Raw genomic sequence first — 21,286 nt, forward strand, 5'->3', positions numbered from 1 at the left:
ATGGTCTCGGGGTCCTGGGATCGAGTCCCGCATCGGGCTCTCTGCTCAGCAGGGAGCCTGCTTCCTCCTCTCTCTGCCTGCCTCTCTGCTTACTTGTGATTTCTCTCTGTCAAATAAATAAATAAAATCTTTAAAAAAAAAAAAAAAAAAAAAAAAAATTTATTTGACAGACAGAGATCACAAGTAGACAGAGAGGCAGAGGGTGGGGCGGGCGGTGGGGGGTGGGGGGGGTAGCAAGCTCCCTGCTGAGCGGAGAGCCCAATGCTGGGTTTGATCCCAGGACCCTGGGATCATGACCTGAGCCTAAGGCAGAGGCTTTAACCCACTGAGCCACCCAGGCGCCCCAAGACAACTGTAATTATGTTTGAGGAAAGCCCTTTATAAAATCGTCCAACACCAGTGATGATTGTTATTAATGATAATAATTGCTCCTCTCTTAGTATTTCCATCACCTGCTTTCCAACCCCCAAAGGAACCCTCCATTTGGGGTCCTCCCAACCACATGCTTAGGGTGGAGTGTGCCCCTGCACTCTGCCCCTTCCCATCACAGCCTGTCCCATCCCATCCCACACCTCCCCTCCTCTCCATCCTTCCTGGAGGCCACCCCCAGTAACAACACCTGCCCATTTCCCCCAGACCATTTCCTGCTCACTCCCCCTTGTCCCTCCCAGCAGCCAATAGCCTCTCCCCCAAGGGACTGAACTGATTGTTTCCCAGACCAAGGAGGGGCAGGATCTGGAATTCTGATTCCAGGCACGCCCTTCTGCTCTGCAAATTTGGGGAGTTGATTCCAAGGCAATAAGGAGATCCAGACAGGAAAGTCCAATAGGGAAACCGAATTCCGAAGAAGTTCTCTGAGAATTCCAAGTTTTGAGATTTGGAAACTTCCAGATCCTAAGTTCTAGGAATACTCAGACCCTCAGGATTCGAAGGCGATCTTGGAAATTCTTATTCCAGAACTTTTGATTCCAGTTCTTTGTGGAAACCTTTCTTTTCCACTTCCTCAGGCCATTTGTATGACTTCAATGTGACTAATTTTGAAAACCAGAAGTAAATTTAAAAATTTATCTCCACACAGAGCTGTGAAATTCCCAGAAATTTTATCGGGAATTTTTTTTTTTTAGGTCCCAAACATGAAATTATGTAAATATCTGTAAATCTCATTATTTAATGCTTTTTGCAGAGCAATGGTGACTTGGAGCATTATCAAGAATGTGACCAGTGTTGGGATGCCTGGTTGGCTGAGTGGGTAGAGCATGTGACTATGGATCTTGGGTTGTGAGTTTGAGCACCAAGCCCTATGTTGGGTGTAGAGATTACTTAAAAAAAAAAAAGAAAGAAAGAAAAAAAATCTTATAAGAAAATGCAACCAGTGTTCAAGCCTTTAGAGATGTGAATGCCCCAAAGCCGCACCCATGCAAGATTCTGTCTCCCCTCATGTTCTTCCACTTTTCCTCCAATTAGCCCTTGTATCTGTACCCCTTAGACTGAATTTCAGTAGAACCCTAGGGCTGAAGCTTCTTTCTTCATTTTTTTTTTTAAAGATTTTATTTATTTAGTTGACAGAGATCACAAGTAGGCAGAAAGGTGGGGGGGGGCAGGCTCCCCACTGAGCAGAGAGCCAGATTCGGGACTTGATCCCAGGACCCTGAGCTCATGACCTGAGCCAAAGGCAGAGGCTTTAACCCACTAAGCCACCAGGGAGCCCCAGAGGTGGTCTGGGGAGGAGGGATAAATTGTACAATGTACCCTCTCTGAAGCTCAGGAAATTCCCAGCCTTAGGCCCTCCCCCAAACCTGGCCAGTGGCCAGGGCTCCCACAGTTCCCATCACCATCATAGTTGTCCTCAAGCTTGAGGTCCTGTCCCCTAGGCCTGCTGGCTGCGGGAAGGGATTGGGGCCCTAGGAAGCCTTCTTGTGGTTCCCCTCCTGCCTCTTAGTGTCTCCATGGCAGATCAGAGCTGGTTAGCCCCCTAGTCTAGCCCAGGAAAGGGGAAAAGTAGGGAGAAGGAAAGAGTGAGGACTGGGGGAAGGGGATAGGAAAAAGTCATTGGAGGTCGATGAACTTCCCCAAGCTGATTGAGGAGGGTTGGATTTCACAGCCTGGCCTTCCGACACCGGCCAGGGTAGGGAGTAGAAGGAAAGAGACAGACCTGCAGAGTTGGGACTCTTGCTTGGGAGAGAAGAGCTGACAGAAGGGGGGGGGGGGCTGGGTGATGGGGAGAAAGACAGGGACACATGGAAGCAGCTGGCAGTTTCAAGTGACACTGATGGTCTGAGGCATTCCTTCTCTCCTGCACCTGCCCTCCTTTTCCAGCTCCCTGTCTCCGGCCCCTCAGCTGGCTCTTTTCCCCAGATGCCCCCTTTCCCTGGCCACCCTGGCCTGCCCCTCCAATACCTCCCCAGCCCATCCCAATTTTCCAGCGCCTCCCCCCCGGGCCCCCCCGCCCCCGACTCCTGCTCTGCTCAGTTCCCCCAAGTCAGTGGCTTCTCCAGCCCGCCTCTTCGCTCTCTCTTCTCTGGCTCTGGATGCCCCAGCCCTCGCTCCGTCCAAACCCTCGGGCCGCCCCCCGCCCCCTGCCTCTCGGTCCCCTCTCCCCTGCGCGCGCGCCTTCCCGAGCCCCGCATCCCGTCGCCGGAGCCCGGCACTAACCCGATTCGGAAGAGCAGCCGCTTGCTGCGCGCCATGAAGAGGCCGCGGAGGGCCCGCCGCGCTCGGCAGCTGCGGGGGCTTACCAGCAGGACGAGGACAAGGAGCAGCAGCCCGCAGCCGGAGACCCACAGCCACGGCGCAGACCAGCCCTGCCAGGCCATGCTAGGGGCAGGCGCCCGCGGCCGACTGGGGGCGGGCGGGGCGGGGCGTTGCTAGGCGACGGCTCGGCCCAGGCCCCTTCGCGGGGGATCTGCGGGGTTGGGGCCCCGCCCCCTGCACTGCCAGCCTGGGGGGCGAGGAGGGGCATTCTGGCCCCGCCCCACTCTGCGACTCGCGTTCGAACCCTCCCCTTCGCTACTCTCGGCGCAAGCCCGGAATGCCACCCGCTGGAGGCGGCCTGGCCCCGCCCCCGCCGACTGACCCGGGGGCGGGGCCCGTGGGGCGTCGGACCTACAGGGACTCGAGTCCAAGCTCTCCAGAGGTGGAGAGGGGACCAAGGCTCGCCGGGTGCCTGCGCACCCACGTCTCCTCCACACCCCCACCCCCGACATCCTCCCACCTTCCCCCAACAAGAGGACTCTGGGAGAGGCCCCGGAATGGTCCTCTTGGCAGGAAACCCTAGACCGAACTTTTTCAGGTGGAAGAAACCTGGAAGATCCTGTGGGTTAACGGCATTCATTCATTTGTTCACTAAATTACTATTCTGTGCCCTCCTTTGCGCCAAGCACTGGGGATGCAAGGGTCAAAGACACACAGCCACGATATTCCTGGAGCCTGCAATCTAGAATCTGGCAGGGAAACAAACCAAATAAGCCAACAAACATAATTATATACGCATTTATTTATATCTATATACACACATATATACACCACACACATATGTACATACCTGTGTGTGATTACAAACTGTGCTCTGATAAAGGGATCGAGCACAGGGGGCAATGAAAAAGAGGAAAGAGGACCAATTTAGATGGGCCAGGGCCTCCTTAAGCAGGTGACCTGTAAACCACGTGCCATTAAGGATAAGAAGAGACGACAAAGGTCAGAGGGCGTGATTCAACCAGGATTAGGCAACAACGGGTGGCAGAGACAGGAGAAAGACCTTGGTATCCTGCCTTCCAAGCCCAGTGGGATTTCCACACCATTCCTCCCCCTTCCCTCCCCCTTCCTGCCCCTGGCACTGCTGCCTTCCTGATGGGTTCCAGAAATTGTTGAGGTCAGTGGGAGGGAAGTGGATGCAAGGGCAGGCATGGTGACATCGACAAATTTGGCAAAACTTTCTGGCTCCAGCCCTAGGGCTGGCCCAGCTGGAGAAGGGAAAGAAATGTTGCCAACAGTCAAGTGAGCTCTCTCTCCTGCTGGGAGGGGTTGGGGAGGGAAGCAGGTGAGGCAGTGCTCTTGTTTTCTTCCCTGCAGCCTGCGCATGGGCCCAAGAGGCTGGCTAGACTGACCCCCGAGTCATGAACTGTCTCCCTCTGATGGACATGTCTGGGGCCCCAGCGTTGAGAGCATAGACGGATGGGCTCATCATGCACAATGAATTGGAGGCGTCATCATCATCCTTCCAAAAAGCCAGGAGGTGGGTTGATTTATCCCTAAATGGAACTGTAATCCCAACACATAATCCTGGTTTCATTCAGAAACCCCAGATGTGGACTTTCTCTTACATGGATACATCCTGAGGGCCAGAACCTATGGCCTGCTCCCTTTCTGTCTCCTTGCCCATAGGTCAGCTCCTTCTTGGGGCCTGGCCCACCAAGAGTCTGAGTAAACAAGTGTCAGGTAGAATGGCATTAGGCTCCCACCTGTGATTGGCTCCCACCTGTGATTAGCTCCCCACCTGTGAGTACTGGGCAAGACCAGCAGGCTACCTTGCAGAAGTCCCTTCCAGGCCAGGGGACTTCATATGTCTCTAAGTCTGGGTCTGTACATGCAAAGTGAAGAATTATGAAGCTTCATCAAAAGACACTGTGAACACACCTTTCTGCAGGTAAGGCATTATATTGGGAAATTAACACAGTCTCTGTCATCTCAAACAGGAAATGCAGGCTCAGGCCTGAGCCTGCTTAGAATACAAGATGATCCAAGCCTTCATCTCCAGCCACACACACACTGACAAGATTAGATAATCATCCAAGATGCATTTTATGAAATATATGGAGCCAGGACAGGGCTGGGCATAAGGAGCGAGGGTGGGTGTTTTAGAGGTCTCACGTGGGCTCAGGAAGGCCTCCTTTCCTCCCCTGGACTGTTCTGGAAGACTGCCAACGTCTGCTCTGAATCTGCTTTTTATTTACTTATTTACTTTTTATTTTTTAAGTAATCTTTACACCCAATGCAGGGGGCGGGGCTTGAATTTACAACCCCAAGATCGAGAGTCTCGTGCTCCTCTCACTGAGCCAGCCAGGCGCCCCAAAATCTGCCTAGTGTCATCTCCACTCCATGGAAATCTTCTGTCCCAGCCAGACTGATGCCTCAGTATTCACCTCCTACTGATCTTACATCTTATATCACCTACTTGTCTTTCCCTGAATCTATCATTTGTCATTCCCTGAATCCACACCCTTGAGATTTTGACCTGCTGTGCCTTCTGCCTGGAGTATCATTCATCCCCTGTTCCCCCAAAGACTCAGATCAGATGCACTCTGTTCAAGAAAGTTCTTCTTGAACCCTCCCACCCCAGCATGGGCTTACGCATGACGCCCCTTTTGCCAGCTCTAGGTCTTGTCCGTAAGTTTATCTTTCAATGCAGTGCCTCATGCTCTGTGTGTGTGTGTGTGTATTTGTTTACATGTCTATTTCAAGAGTCTAGAGTCTAGAAGACTTTACTCTCTTCCAGAAGAGTAGGGAGTATAATTTGATTCATCTTTGAATCTCCAGTGTCTGGCGTGGTACCAGATGCATATAAATACGGACAAATGTTCTTTGTAATGTCCTAACGCCAAAGCCCCTGCTTAGTGATGCCAAGCCTATCTCTTCCACCTTCTCAGATGCCATTCCTCCCCTGTCACCACGGACAAGCCACACTGTTCCTCAGATGGACTAGGCACACTGTTCCTCAGATGGACCAAGCTTGTTCCCACCCCAGGGCCTTTGCTCATGCTCCCTCTTGGAACGCTCTTCCCTCAGTTCTTTGAACAGGTAGCAGCTTCTCATCCATTGGGTCGGAGCTCAAAGACCAGCCCCTCTGCGATGGGAACAGCCTGTATCCTGAGCTGACTGGCGATTACATGGCTTAGCCCAGGAGCCCCCCACGGGGGAACACTGCCTCGCAGAAGACATGCGGCCAAGTCTGAAGACATTTCTGATGGTCACAAAAGGGAGGGGGAGGTGTGCTACTGACATCTGGTAAGTAGAGGCCAGGGGATACTGCAAAACATCCTGCACTGAACAGGATGGCCCCACCACAAAGAATTTTCCAGCCCTAAATGTCAATAGTTCAGAGATGGACGAACCATGGCTTACGCAAATGGGAAAATTCACCAGACGGTGCCCTAAAAATGTGTGCACTTACCATATGTAGGCTATCCATCCAATTAAAGAAAAAATGCGACCCCCTCTGAGAGGCTCTCGTTGACCCCTCCATCCTGCTCACTTCCTTCATCACGCCTTCACACTGACATTATTCTGTGATCTCATCTGTCCCCCTGCTGGAATATAAGCCCCGTGAAGGCAGGGAAGGGTCTGTCTGTCTTTGCACCACGGTATTCTCAGGGGGGTGCACAATGCCTGGCTCAAAGTAGGTGACAAACATCTGGTGAGCGAAGGAGTGAATGAGAGAAACAAAGAATGAATGAATGATAATTTGGTTATTGCTGCTGAACCTGTGACCATCCGAAGACGAGCGTCCTGACCAAGTGGGCTGCGTCCCTGCAGGACGGATGTGCAGAAGCCATTCCCCACTCGGGAGGGTCACTAGTGAACCGAGAGGTGGGACAAGCCTGGTGACTGCCCGTGTTTCCTACTATGAGGGAAGGCTGCAGGAGAGCCAAGTCTGAGGAACCCTCTTTGCCCATGACCTTCTCCCCCCACCTCGAGCAGCTTGGGGTGCACTGCCAAGGCTAAGGTTTGCCTCTGCGACTCTCCTGGGAGAGAACCCATTAATCACCTGGGTCAGACAATGGGCAGCATGTCATTCCGGCCTGTGATGGGGGGTTTTATTTTTTATTTTGTTTTATTTTATTTTTTTGATGGGGGGGGGTTTAGAGTTTAACTCATGAAGAGCAAGCCTCCCCACAGGTTCCTGGGTTTTTCAACTCTGCCCCTTGTCCACTTGCCATCTTGGCTGGTGGTCAGGAAATCAGGGAATTAATGGTGGTGATGGTGATGATGACGCCGATGGCGATGAGTGGTCATGAAGGAGCGGAGATGGTTGGCACTGTCTGAATGTTAGAGAAAAGAGACATCTTGTTGGACGGGGGTGGGGAAGTGAGTTCAGCGTGGAAAAGACAGCCGGACCCAGGAGTGGTGGCTAGGATTTTCTGTCCCCGCCTCAGCCCAGCCTCATACGTGCTGCCCCCACGCCGATCCCGCCCTCCCACCGTAGACCTCCCACCAGCTGTGCTGTACATTCTGGAACCCCGGTTTGTGTGGCTTCCATTTCCTTCCTCCCTCTGGCTGCCCTGCCTTCTGGAGGGGGAACCTACAGCAAGCGTGGCCCATTGGTACTTTCAGCTCAGCTGCTCTCAAACTTCAGGGAGTCTAAGAACCCCTCGGGGGAGATTGTGAAAATACAGAATCCTGGGCCTCTCCTCAAAAGATTCCAACTTCGTAGGTCTGGCCAGGGCCTAGGAATCTGCATTTAGCACGGGTAACTCTGAACTCTGCCTTGGCCTCAGTTCTGACCTCACTTCTGAGGCCTTCGGTTCAATAGAACAGCCTCCTCATGTGGTCCCAGCCTGGACGCCCCTGGAACTTGTTGCCCTCTGAACATCTCAAGTCCAGTGTCCTTCCCTTTGACCCCTCAGCCCCACATCCTCTACTCCTTTAACTCTGGCCCCTCAAACCTTGTGTTTTCTTCCAGCCCCTCCGCTCCTCCTGCCCACATTTCCTTCCCAGTGAGAACCTGGGTTCAGTCCTTTGAACCACTCACCAGCTGAGGAAGGAAGCTGAGGAACCACTCGCTGCCCAACCCGGGCCCTCCATCTTTGGCCTGCCAGGCTCCAGCCTGCCTGGACCAGCCTGACAGCCCATGGACTGCTCCACCCTCATGGACAGGACTGGAGACAAATGGCCATCCCATGTGAATGAGGGTCTCTACCGCTCAGGCTTCACTGGGATCCTCCAACACGAATGCTTGACACAGCTTTGACATTGCTGGGATGCCTGCTCATGACCCCCAGTCGCCATTGGAAACCTCAGGCCCACCTCCAGTTCTCTTGCTTCCAGCCAACATCCTTCTCAGAGGAAATAAGTTCTGTGCCTGCCCACCCCCTCTACAAATTTTGCTGTTTCCATATGCATTCTTAAAGGACATGCTATTAGCCTTGCTCATACCTTCAAGGGGTGTTCCTCCTGACCACTGCTTTTCCTCAACCTATGAGCAAATGTGAGTATCTCGTTGCCTTAAAAAAAACTCCCTTGACTTTGGGTCCCTTTCTGGATTCTGTTCTGCCATTTATCATGACACGACTGAGCTTCCTGAAAGTTGGTCTCCATGGGTTTAGTAGATTGCATTTCAGTTCTCAGTTCTTCCCCCTCCACCCCAGTTCTTAATTCATCTCTCCCTGTAAACACATCCTTTGTCATGTGACTATGCACATTTCAATAAAGGTGAAGTGTATTTATTTCCCCACACCACTGACATTGGGCTTGGTCTTATGATTTGTTTCCGCCAGTGGAATGTTAGCAGACAATGATATAAGCAGAGGTCTTAAATATGTGATGGTGATTGAATCTGGTCTCTTAATGCCTTTTTCCAGGAGACCATCCCTCTGGCAGTTGCTGGTCTAAGAAGGATAGAAAACACATGGAGCCTGCTTGACCCCACTCCCAGCTTAGAAGCCAGCCTAGCAGAACCCAGCCTAGATCAGCTGAAACTCCACCTACCCATGGATGCATGAGAGAGTAGTGCTTGTTGTATGCTTCTCAGTTTTGGATTTGCTCGTTATGCAGCATGATTGCAACACTAGCCGGTGGAGCCAGAGGGAAGCAAAAAGGTTAGTTAGTAACAGTGCTGGAAACACAATGCTTGGAGCTACTTGGAAAAGAGCAATTTAGATCTGTGCATGGCAGAGTGCAGCAAAATGAACTGAGTGAATGAAAGTGTTAAGGACATAAAATTAAACCATATACAATTAGAGGAAATTTAAATGCATGTTCAACGTCTGGACAGTGGAAGACTTTCTACGGCAAAAAGCAATTGAAGAGTTCTTCTAATTTTTTTAGTAGGCATCTATTACTCTTAGACGAAAAGCAACTTAAGATCTAACAAGGGAAACAATTACCCTTTTAGGTACTTAAACAAAAATTAAGCTTTTCATATATTAAAAGAAAAACTATGGGATGCCTGGGTGGCTCAGTCGGTTAAGCGTCTGCCTTCAGCTCAGGTCATGATTCCAGGGCCCTGGGATCCAGCCCCACACATGGGTTCCCTGCTCCAAGGCTAGCCTGCTTCTCCCTCTGCCTGCTGTTCCCTGTTTGTGCTCATGCTCATGCTCTCTCTCTCTGCAAAATCTTTAAAAGAAAAGAAAAACCATGCATGCACAAAAGAAAAAGCCCAAAACAAAAAAACATGGAAAATATTTGCCTCAAATTTGTCACAGAGTTAAGCTACCTATTAAATAATAAAGACCTTTATAATATAAAGACCTTAATAAATAAGAGGACACTAAGAGCCCAATTAACAAAGGGATAAATGGGTACATGAAAAAATGTTAAACTCTTAACATCTAAGAGTTAAATTAAATTTTTTAAAGACATCCCGGGGCACCTGGGTGGCTCAGTTGGTTAAGCAGCTGCCTTTGGCTCAGGTCATGATCCCCCAGAGTCCCAGAATCAAAATCGAGCCCCAAATCGGGGCTCCCTGCTCCATGGGGAGCCTGCTTCTTGCCTGTGTGCCCCTCCCCTCTGCTTGTGCGCAGGTGCTCTCTCTCGCTCTCTCTCAGTCAAATAAATAAAATATTTTTAAAAAACCCGAGAAAATGTAAGCTACTCTTTCTCGTCACTCCCTCTCAAATAAATAAATCTTAAAAATAATTTTTAAAAAGGGAGGTTCCTGGGTGACTCAGTCGTTTAAGTGTCTGCCTTCAGCTCAAGGCATGCTCCTAAGTTCCTAGGATGGAGCCCCTCATCAGCCTCCCTGCTCAGTGGCGGAGCTTGCTTCATCCTCTGCTCCTCCCCCATGCTTGTGCACACGCTCTTTCTGTTTGTCTGAAATAAATAAATAAAATATTTTTTTAAATAGAGAAGATTAAAACTAATAAAATCTAGGGTCATGATTTTGGCTCAGGTCATGATTTCAGGGTCATGAGATCAAGTCCCACCTCAGGCTTGCGCTGAGCATGGAGCTTGCTTGGGATTCTCTCACTCTCTCTCTCTCTGCCCCTTCTCCACAACAAAACAAAACAAACTAATAAAATCTGAATGTTGGAAAGACTATGGGAAGATGGGTATTCATACACCACTTGTGGTGATATCCTGAGATCGAGAGTTGGATGCTTAACCAACTGAGCCATCCAGGTGCCCCTAGATTTTTTTTTTAAATTAATACAGTGGTGGGGTGCCTACTTGGCTCAGTCACAGGGCTCTCTGGATCTCAGGGTCAAGAGTTTAAACCCCACATTGGGCGTGGAGCCTACTTAAAAAAAACAAAACAAAACAGGTGCAGGCAAAGCAACACAGGTGTGGCTGATCCTGCCCCTTGATTAATGCCCATTCGCCACCCCCCCCTTTTCCCTTGTTAACCCGTATTTTGCCAGCTCTGCTATGAATTGCCATAGCTTTTTTTTTTTTTTTCCAATTTTATTTATTTATTTGACAGACAGAGATCACAAGTAGGCAGAGAAGCAGACAGAGAGAGAGGAGGAAGCAGGCTCCCTGGTGAGCAGAGAGCCCGATGTGGGGCTCCATCCCAGAACCCTGGGATCATGACCTGAACTGAAGGCAGAGGCTTTAATCCACTGAGCTGCCCAGCACCCCAAATTGCCATAGCCTCTGAATGAGCCCCTCCCCAGCTCTGGGGTGGGTGCATCTTGACCAGTCCAAGCCAATTGGTACATTCTTTGCCCTGCCACATAATTAGTTAGACCCAGGAATGGGATGAAATTCCTGCCATTAGATAATAATAACAACAAGTATTTATATAGTACAAATCATATGCCAGGCACTGCTCTAAGTGCTTTATGCAGAAAAACTCTCAGCTCCCCACAATAGCCTTGTAAGTCAAATAGTTATAATTTCCATTGCACAGATTAAAACATTGAGGTACTGAGAGATCAATTGCTCCACGATGCATAGCTGCGAGGTGGGGTAGGAAATAGGCTGCAGACCTTCTAGGAAGGTTTTCCTAATTGTTGAAGAGGAATACAATAGCACTGTGCTCTTTTCTTGTCCAGGATGCTGTCATCTGCCTGTGATGCCTGGAACTGCAGCAGCCACTTTAGGATTAGGAGGATACTGTAACATGCTGGAGATGGCAGAGTAAAAGTTAGGATGGAACCAATGTCCTTGAAGACATAACCAAGTCCCTGCATTAACCAGTCCAGATTATCTTGCCCCTGGACTTCTCATTACGTGAAATAAAAATAGTCCTCATTGTTTAAGCCACATTTAGTCGTTTCGTTCTGCTTTGATAACTACAGCCGAAACATTCCAGCTAATACTGTGGGTGTCCATTTTAACATAAAGTGGGAGGAAAACAGGATACAAGCATGTGTAAATTTTGTATCATTGGTGAGAGTTCTGTAAACAAAATGCACAGAAGAAAATCTAAGATGCTACCAGTGATGATTGTTGATTGATGAACTTATGGGGTATCATTTGTTGTCTCTTTCTTTCTTTTTAAAGATTTTATTTATTTATTTATTTATTTGAGACAGAGAAAGAGAGAACTTGAGCATGGGGAGAGGGACAGAGGGAGAGGAAGGCCAAGAAGCAGATTCTCTTCTGAGCAGGGAGCCCAATGTGGGGCTTGATCCCAGAACCCAGATCCCCAGATCATGACCTGGGCCAAAGGTGGATGCTTAGCAACTGAGACGCCCAGGTGCCCCTTGTTTTCTTTTTCTTATATTTTAAAAATATTTTCTGTCTTACTACAATGAGAAAATATTACTATTTTAATAAAAAAATTAGAGGGGTGCCTGGCTGGCTCAGTCAGTAGAACATGTGACTCTTGATCTCAGGGTCATGAGTTTGAGCCCCATATTGGGGGTAGAGTTTACTTTAAAAAAATATATATATATATATAATTTTATTAATATATAATTATATATATAATTAAGATATCTATAAATTTTATTAAAACAAAGAAAGCAGTCCTCCTTCCTGCCTTTACTTTTCACTTTGCACCGATCTTAGGCCACTCAACTGAGCTTCTGCTCCCACCATTCCATCCTAATTCGGCTCTGAACTCCTTGGGGCATCTGGCCAACTCGGTCCAGACAGCGTGTGACCCTTGATCTCGGGGTTGTATGCTGGAGCCCCACATTAGGCATAGAGATTACTTAAAAATTAAAAAATATTAATAAACAAAACCCTTTGTCACTGTTCATTCCTGGTCACCTAACCCCTGGGCAGAGCCTTGTTTTGCTCCACCTGCCCTACCGCAGCCTCTTCTGACTGTCCTCCCACAGGCAGCCCCTTCTGCTGCCATCGTTCCGGTTCCCCAGAGCTCATGACTTGGCCCTTTTACTTCCAGAGTCACATTCACTGCTTCCCTTGCCTCCGTGTGACACAGAAAGCATTGCTCGCGGAGAATGTCCACTCCTGTGTCCCTCTCGAGTTCCAAACTGAAATGCCCATCCTCTTTCTTGTCATTTCCAGGTGTGGCTGGGCAGGTATAGGGGATCCCCAATCCCTTTCTTGGCAGAAGGGACTGAGGACCCGCATGGAGCTTTTCTGACCACTAACCTTGATTACCCAAGTAAAGCTCGCAGTGTGGGGTTCTTTCCAGATACTCACTCACTGATGTCACTGAATCTTTTGTCTTTCTTGCAACATTGACGCCTGGTCCTTATGGGCACGCCAATACACATTTTAGGAATGGGTGCAGAGGGGGTGATCCTTCTCCTCCATTTCCCACTGCCATCACCCCAATTTGGGCCGGGGTCCTAGCACCCAGCCCACCACAGACACCCCTGGCCCCCACCCAACTCACAAAGGCTATCAGACAAAGCCTTTGGAAGCCCAACTCTCAATTAGGTCTGCCCCCTCCCCACTTAAAGCCAATGCCTACACCATTAAATTCACGTTGCTTGATTTAGCAATATGGCTTCAACCCAGTTTTTCAGCATTTTATGCTCCCGCCGCCCCCTTCCATGTGCCCCACACCCCTTCAGTAGGTCTGCCCTGGTCACTGTCCTGGATTTTTTGTTCCCTACATCTGCCCCGCCAGGTCTGGAGAAATCCCCCAGGCACTCTTCTCTGGGTACTTTCTGCCCCCACATGGTCAAGGTGATCTAATACATTCCTGAAGTGGCTGTGACTAATTAAGGCTGATTGTCAGTCTGGGGAGTTCTGCAGGCTCTCCCAGGGGGAGGGAGGAAAGTGAGGTCAGTCCCCAGGGAGACGGAGATGGCTTACCTTGGAGCACAGCTCCTTTAAAGCTAAAAGTGAATTCAATCTTCCCTCCGAAGCCCCTTCTGATCACATTTTATGCCTGGTCACTACTCTATCCCCAGACTCTGGAAAAACACCTGCCACAGAGTTGTAAACAATGAAATGAATGGTTTGGAAAGTGAGCCTCATGATTTTCTACCTTGAACTGTGGTGGAGTCCAACGGGGGAGTCACTGTAGCTTGTTCCCAGTACCACAGCCTCCCCAGTGTCCCCCTCATCCCAGCTCCCATTACGGTGCCGGACCCTGTGCAGAGCGGCAAATGCTCCCTTGGTGGCCGGGGAAGGAAAAACAAAGCAAGGAAGGTGGTCTGCTGTGCACAGGGCCTGAGCCACACCCTTGCATGTGTTCCTTCGCTGTCCTAGCCACTGTGTGAGGCAGGTGACAGTGTCCTCGTGTTAGAGATGAACAGACGGAGGCTCGGGTGGGCTAAGCGATGCACCCCATCACGCAGCTTGTAAGGGACAGAGCCAGAATTCGGTCCCAGTTTTATCTGACCCCAATGTCCAGGCTCCTCCCACTGATGCTGTGTTGCCAGCAGGGTGGGGGTGGGGCCAAGAAGGCAGATGAGGCAGAGTCGGCCAGGAAATGGAGGACCCACCCAAACTGAGGTCTGGAGGGGAGCATTATGGACTGATGACAAGGCGATGGGCGGGGTACAGAGAGCCCAAGGGATAGTGGCCATACCCCAGGGCCATGACAGTGGGGCCCTGGACCACCTCTAGCCTCAATGGGTGATGGCATGGAGCAGGTGCAGAACTTGAAGGGAAAGAGATGAGTGGACAGGACCACCTGGTCTTTGGTTGAAGGATGAGCCTGTCCATGGAGACCTTTCGGGAAGGAGAAGGAGGGCAAATACCCAGAGTTCAGGCTCCTTGACTCCCCTCCTCCAGTGACCAAACCCAACTGAAGCTGGAGGACAAAGGGCCCACTGATGTGTCCAACCAAGCCAGCTCTGAGCACAGCGAAGGGCAAAGATAGTTGTGGGGGCACCTGAAGGATAGCCAGCCAAGGGAGGCCGAAGAAATGTGGTTTGGGGTGGCTGTGGGGGGTGGAAGTCCGCCATCTTCCCTCCGAGGCCGAGAGAGCTCCTGACTGGCCGCCCTGCCCTCATGCTCCCATCCCAGCCCACTGTCCACGCAGAGCCAGGGCATCTTCTTAAAGCGAAAACCAAATCAAGTCTCTCCTCTGCTCAGAAACCGTTCAATGGTTCCCTTTGAAGTAAAATTCAAAATCTGTCACAAGTCCCAAGAGGTCCTGCAGGTCTGGCCCCAACCAGCTCCCCAGTCTCCTCTCAGGCTGCGCCCCGGGGCTCACCTCACCTCTGAGTTCCCCAGCACTCCAGACACTTTCGGCCTTGGGGCAGCCTTTGCTGCCTCCACACAGCTTGCTCCTTCAGTGGAGAATGATCGCAGCATGCCTGCCACTGCCACACAACCACACACACACACACACACACACACACACACACACACCATACACAGCCCATACATCACATACGATACACAGAAACACATATCACACACCATCCACGCACACATCCACACCACATACCACATGCCATACACATCCATATCCACACACACACACATGCACACACACCCATACATCACATATGATACACAGACACCATACACATCCATATCCACGTGCACACACACACACACCTCACACACCATCCACATACATCCACACCATACACATATACATATGGACCACATACAGCCACATCTGCACACACAAACTACATACCATCCACATACACATATACCCACCACACACTACACACACACACATACACATACACACAAACACCACACACATCCACACACACACAAACACCACACACATCCACACACGCCCCATACATCTCTGCACATACACACATACACACACATACACACACACACACACACACACACACAGAGCTCATCTGACTCATCTGACTCGGGCTGCTCTTCAATACCGTCCTCTCAAGGCAGCCGCCGTGGTCTCTCCAAGTTCAGCGCAGTCCCATGCATTGCTCTTTTAGGACCCCGTGTCCATTTTCCTTCAGAGCAGATATTACTGTTTCTAATGATATATTTACGTGTGAGATTAGTTGCTAATGTGTGTCTTGCCCACTGGACTGCGAGCTCCCAGGGGGCAGGAGCTGTGTTTATGCTTTTCCCTCCTGTCTGTCTGCGCCTTGTGTGTGACCTTAGCACACCGTTGGCCGGCAGCCCCCCAGCAACCCTTGCTGAGTCGGTATGAAAGCACTGGGCGTGAGGCCTGGCTCTATAGCTCCTAGCCCTGAGCCCGGTATGCCATTCGGCTGCTCTGAGCTCAGCTTCCTTTCAAATTAACTTCAGAGGATTTACAACAGCTAAATCAAAGAGGAGACCGCATCAGGAGCTCTCCTAGTCCCATTTCCTACAATACTGGTTAGCATGTGGGTTTGGTTTCTTTATCTGTAAGTATGGGAAATTCAGGCGATTTTCAAACTTTTTTGACCATGACTCACAATAAGAACATTTTACATCAGGACTCATACACAGGGTGCCTGGGGGGCTCAGCTGGTGATGTATCCCACCCTTGATTTTAGCTCGGGTCATGATCTCGTGGTTGTGGGATGGAGCCCGGTGCCGGCTCCCCACTCCCGGCTCCACACTCCCGGCTCCACACTCAGTAGGGAGCCTGCTTTGGACCCTCTTCCTCTCCCTTTGCCCCTCCCTTCACTTGTGCATGCTCTCTCTCTAAAATAAATAAACCTAAAAAAAGACTCATACACAATGTTACACATAACAATAATAGAGCTTATGTTCGTATTTTTTTCTGGTCTCTCTCTCTTTTTTTTTTCTTTAAAGAAGAGGTGGCCATAAAGTCTAGCCAAGTTGGGTTTCTTTCTTTTTTTTTTTTTTTTTTTTTTAAGATTTTACTTATTTATTTATTTATTTGACAGACAGAGATCACAAGTAGGCAGAGAGGCAGGCAGACAGAGAGGGGGAAGCAGGCTCCCTGCGGAGCAGAGAGCCCGATGTGGGGCTTGATCCCAGGACTCTAGGATCATGATCTGAGCCAAAGGCAGAGGCTTTAACCCACTAAGCCACCCAGGAGCCCCTCTGGTCTCTTTTTTTTAAATGTCAGTATGACTCGATTGAAATCGCTAATGGGTCATGAGAAGCAATAAAACCCTGCCCCAATGACCTTCCACCTGTGTAGAAAATTGTTAGCCATCTCTTTTCTTGCCAAGAGATGATAGCCAGCTCCTGCCCCCTAGTGGTCATATTTGGGAACGAAGCGTGTGTTCCTAGACATCAATTTTTGACTTGGGGATAAATTTATTTCCATAAAAAGTACTGAGTTCAGGTCCTAGGCCAGGCATCTAGGGAGAAGTGTGGCGGGGGGGGGGGGCTGAGATGAATTACAGCATAGACCTTGACCCCCAGAATCTACCTCCAGTTGATGACCAGCTTAACTGCTATACGTCCGTGTGTGGTCCAATACGGTAGCCACCAGCCACATGTGGCCAGCGAGTACTTGAATTGTGGCTAGTGCAACGGAGAAACTGAATTTTAATTTTTATCTTATTTCAATTTATTTAAAGTTAAATATAAAAATTAACACTGATTTCAGTTCCTCAAATATGTTCGGAACAACCTGGGTATGTGAATCAACATTGTCAACTATACATTTTTTATAAAATCTAGATAAAGAGTCAGTATTTCTGATGAAAATTTAGCATCCACATCGAGGTGTGCTGTAAGTGTAAACTACGCACCAGATGTTGAAGTCCTAGCATGAAAAGAAATCCTGTCAAGAATCTTTTATATTTGGTTAAATGATGAAATGGCACTTTTAGACAAATGTTGGGTTAAGGAAATAAATTATTAAAATTCATCGTACCTGTTTATTTTATTTATTTTATTTTTAAAAAAGATTTTATGTGTTTATTTGAGAGAGAGAGTGAGGAAGAGAGAGAGAACACAAGCAGGGTGAGGGGCAGAGGGAGAAGCAGACTCCTCACTGAGCAGGGAGTCCAATGCAGGGCTTGATTTTGGGACTCCAGGATCATGACCCGAGCTGAAGGCAGACGCTTAACTAACTGAGCCACCCAGATGCCCCATTTTTACTTTTTAAATGGGCCTCCTCGAAAATGTTAAAGTACTTATGTTGCTTAAGTCATGTTTCTATCAGACAGCACCTGCAAGGCTGGAGTGCCTTCTGACATCGCTCCTTCTACCCCCCACCTGTGTATCTTGCATCCTTGATGGAGATGAGGGAGGATGCTAGAATCCTCAATCAGACTGGGTGGGGATGGGGATGGGGATTAGGAGTTAAGCGTTGGTCAAATTAAGCTTGAGAAGCTTCTGACCTCACGAGGAAGAGAGAAGAGGAAGAGAGAAAGTCACCAGGCAGCAGCCTCACCTGGAGCTCATTAGCAATGCAGATTCTCAGGCCCCACCGCAGGAAGTAAAATTTGCATTTAGATAAGATTCCCACATCGTTTGTTTGCACACGGAAGTTTGAGAGAGCTCGGCGGCGATCCTGGTGGCAGTTCTCTGACAGCTTTAGCCCGCTCAGTGACACAGGGAAGCAAGGTTAAGCCTGAGAGTGAGGCTGTGGAGGAGTTGGGAGCTTTGAAGAAATTGGTGGGGAAGTGTGGAGTAATTATCTAGGGTGGGAAGGTCAAGATGAATGCCGAGAAAAACCCAAGTCTTGATGAACTCAGTGAGATCTGTCAGCACCTTGCATGCTTTCCTTCTCCCTTTCAGCTGGGTGGCGTGCTGAGCTCCACCTGGCTGGGAGGGGGGAGGGGTATGGGGACTCCCATGGCGGATCAGAGTTTGAGGCCGGTTAAGAAGGAAGTGAAACGGGGAGGGACAGGGCAAAGGAGATGTGACAAAGAAGCTGTCAATCCTGGTGTGGTCACAGAGTTGTCGCAGTTGGGGTTGTTGAGCTGGGCAGACCGATGGGGATCAGAGTGTGGGCGCCTGACACGGAGATTACGAAGGGGACACAGTTACCGGCAATGAGAGGTCCTAGGGCAGCTATTATCTTGGGCTGGAATAAGAGAAGAGGAAATAGCTGTTGGCTTTGTGGAGTGTGGCGCTGTTTAGACAAATGCAGGTAAAACACGGGAGGGCCTTCCTGTGCAGGAGAGGTATGCAGAGCTGGGAATTCCCCTAGCAGGTCAGGGTGACCGAGGAGGCCAAGGTCCACGGGCGTCAGTGGGCAGGGCGAGAGGGCACACCTTAGCCACCGCAAACTCCTCTCTTCTGGTCCCGCTTAGCCTTCCAAATGCAACCACGCTGCCAGCAGATCAGGGGTGTGAACTCATCACTGAGTCACTGGGCTTCTCTCTCACCACCAACCGTAATAGCCGACAATATTTGCTAGGCCCCAAGCACTCGGAAACTGCTATTTTTAAACCTCACACCCTGTATTATTACCTCCCTTTCTACAGAAAAGGACACAAGGCTCCGAGAGGTTAAGTAATACACCTGGCCCCGGCGTCACGCAACCACTAACAGGATTTGAAAAGAGTCCTGGTCTGTCTAGCACCAAAGCCCGTGGAGAATTAGATTCAGTAGGGGGTGTTTCTTCCAGCCTCCCCTGAAGATTCTGATTCACATTTCTGATTCCAGAAAGAGGTATGCCCCGAGGAATGGACATATTTTCACAAGCCTTTCGGTGATTCTGACGGTCAGGGAGGACTGGAAAGCATGGCCCTGTACCCTGGCCACGTCACAAGGCGACACCTCCAGGAAAGGGGGAGCTCTCTCACCTAACCTGTTTCCAGTTCCACTTCACTGGCAAGATCACTAACAACAGACCCACGTGCAAGCCTTTTTTAGTACTTTTCATGTAGGTGACTTCATCTGAGGCTTCAAAAGTGTAGGAGGAAGGAAAGAATGGTATGATTAGACTCATTTCTAAGGAAAGATGGGGCCCCATGCCTACAGCCACTCAGGGACAAAGGTAGGACAAAACTCTTGTTCCTGGGATGTTCAAATCCACTATTCTTTCTACTCCTGATTTCTTTATGAAAGTGCTCACTGATGTTTATAGGTAATAAGACTAATTTTCGGGTCATGAGCTCTAATGCCCTCCCCCACCCTGGCTTGGTGCAACAGAGTCCCTTTAACTCAACAGATGATGGGACAGGGCCGTCTGAGGCTGGGGATGAATGACTTTGTCCTTACCCTCCAGTGGTGAGAAGGAGGCATATTTACCCCCATATTTACCTCTGAAAAACAAAAGGGCGCTTTTTGGATAAAGTGAGTGATAAATGAAAAGACCTTTCTCAGGAGAATTAAGCATAAACTCAAAGTGACCAGGCACCTGGTAGGAGAAATCTGTAGGACAGATTACTGGTGCCCTGGGGCTGGCTTCGGAGAAAGCTGAGTTCCTGGCCCACTCCCTCCTGGTTCCCCCCACCCCACCCCCGGGCTCCAGGGAAACCACCCCAGGGGCCCACTCCTGTCAACCTCCCCTCTCCAATCACTAAGCTCTGGCTGTCCCAACCCTAAAACAACTATCAGCCTGATTCCTTTCGTTTCTTCTACTCCGTCTCCTGCTGCCTCTGATTTGACTCAACTTTACTCAACTCTGCTCCTGGGGCAGAGTTGCCAGAAGAATACCAAACGCCCAGTTAAATGTGCATTTCAGATAAGCAATGAACACTTTTTAGTGTGTTCCCAAATATTATATGAGACAATGACACATACTTAGGCAAAAAAATTATTTGTTGTTTGTCTGAAGTTCAAATATAACTGGTCATTCTGTGTCTTTATTTGTCAAAGCTTGTACCCTGACTCCAAGGGCACTATCATGACTCCCACCCCCTTCCCGACTTTTTTCTAGATGCCTGTTGACAGTCACAGGCCTCCCATTGTCCTAAAGGTGAAATCTCAATTCTGACCCCCTGCATCCTTGCTCAGTCCCATCTTTTTTTTTTTTTTTTTTTTTAAATCAGACTCCATGCCAACATGGGGCTTAAACTCATGACCCTGAGATCAAGACCTGAGCTGAGATCAAGAGTCCTGTGCTTGGGGCGCCTGGGTGGCTCAGAGGGTTAAGCCTCTGCCTTCAGCTCAAGTCATGATCTCAGGGTCCTGAGATTGAGCCCCATGTTGGGCTCTCTGCTCAGAGGGGAGCCTGCTTCCTCCTCTCTCTGCCTGCGTCTCTGCCTACTTGTGATCTCTCTCTCTGTCAAATAAATAAATAAAATATTATAAAAAAAAAAAAAAAAAAAGGAGTCCTGTGCTTAACTGACCGAGCCACCCAGGTGGCTCCCCGGCCCATTTCTTATCACTCCACCCGCTTAACCCAAGACTGCTGGTATGTAGGGGTCCTAAACCACCTGCTTAAGATGCTGTTCCCAAGTGAAACCTTCCTCATCCCGGCACTTGTCAAACTATCAAAACTAAAACGATATACTCTTTTATAATCTTCCTGAGAGACTCTGAGTTTCTTGAGGACGGGACTGGGCTGCGTCCTTCAGTTTGTCATCTCTGGAACCAGAAATTCCTGTCCGCTTGACGGACAGCAGGGGCTCAGTAATCTGCTAAGAGTCTTATAAATTAGGCCTTTATCCCTTTTATCCAGGGATAAAAGGGGGTCAAGAGAAGGAGACATCACTTGCTGAATGCCCATGGCATGCCCTGGGCCCGGTGCTCCCTTTAGGATTCTTTTAGGATTATAATCGTGATTCCGTGATCCAAAAATGGGCTCAGAGGAAAGCATGCAGTGAGGCTGGTGTGGAGTTTTGTCAGTGTGTGTCTCCACATTCCGCTTTCCCTTGAGTCGGATGTGAATGCTATCTGGAAAACGAATCTCCCTGGAGACTGCCCTAGCAGTTCCAGAAAGTGGAGGGCG

The 21,286-nt window shown here is 49.5% G+C and overlaps 1 protein-coding gene across 3 annotated transcripts in view; it reads right to left on the bottom strand.

Moving 5' to 3' along the window:
- Positions 1–21,286, bottom strand: part of PNKD (PNKD metallo-beta-lactamase domain containing) — a 61,413-nt gene that overhangs the window by 18,477 nt on the left and 21,650 nt on the right. The window contains exon 1 of one of the 3 annotated variants that reach the window (XM_059168065.1): positions 2,653–2,961. The exons of the other annotated variants lie outside the window; for them this stretch is intronic. Within the exon in view, the coding sequence (XP_059024048.1) occupies positions 2,653–2,813 (161 nt within the window). The 5' untranslated portion in view covers positions 2,814–2,961. Of the gene's footprint in view, positions 1–2,652; positions 2,962–21,286 lie in introns of those variants that run through there. 3 annotated transcript variants of the gene reach the window in all.

Source organism: Mustela lutreola, chromosome 3 (assembly GCF_030435805.1).
Source record: "Mustela lutreola isolate mMusLut2 chromosome 3, mMusLut2.pri, whole genome shotgun sequence".
Lineage (NCBI taxonomy): Eukaryota > Metazoa > Chordata > Mammalia > Carnivora > Mustelidae > Mustela > Mustela lutreola.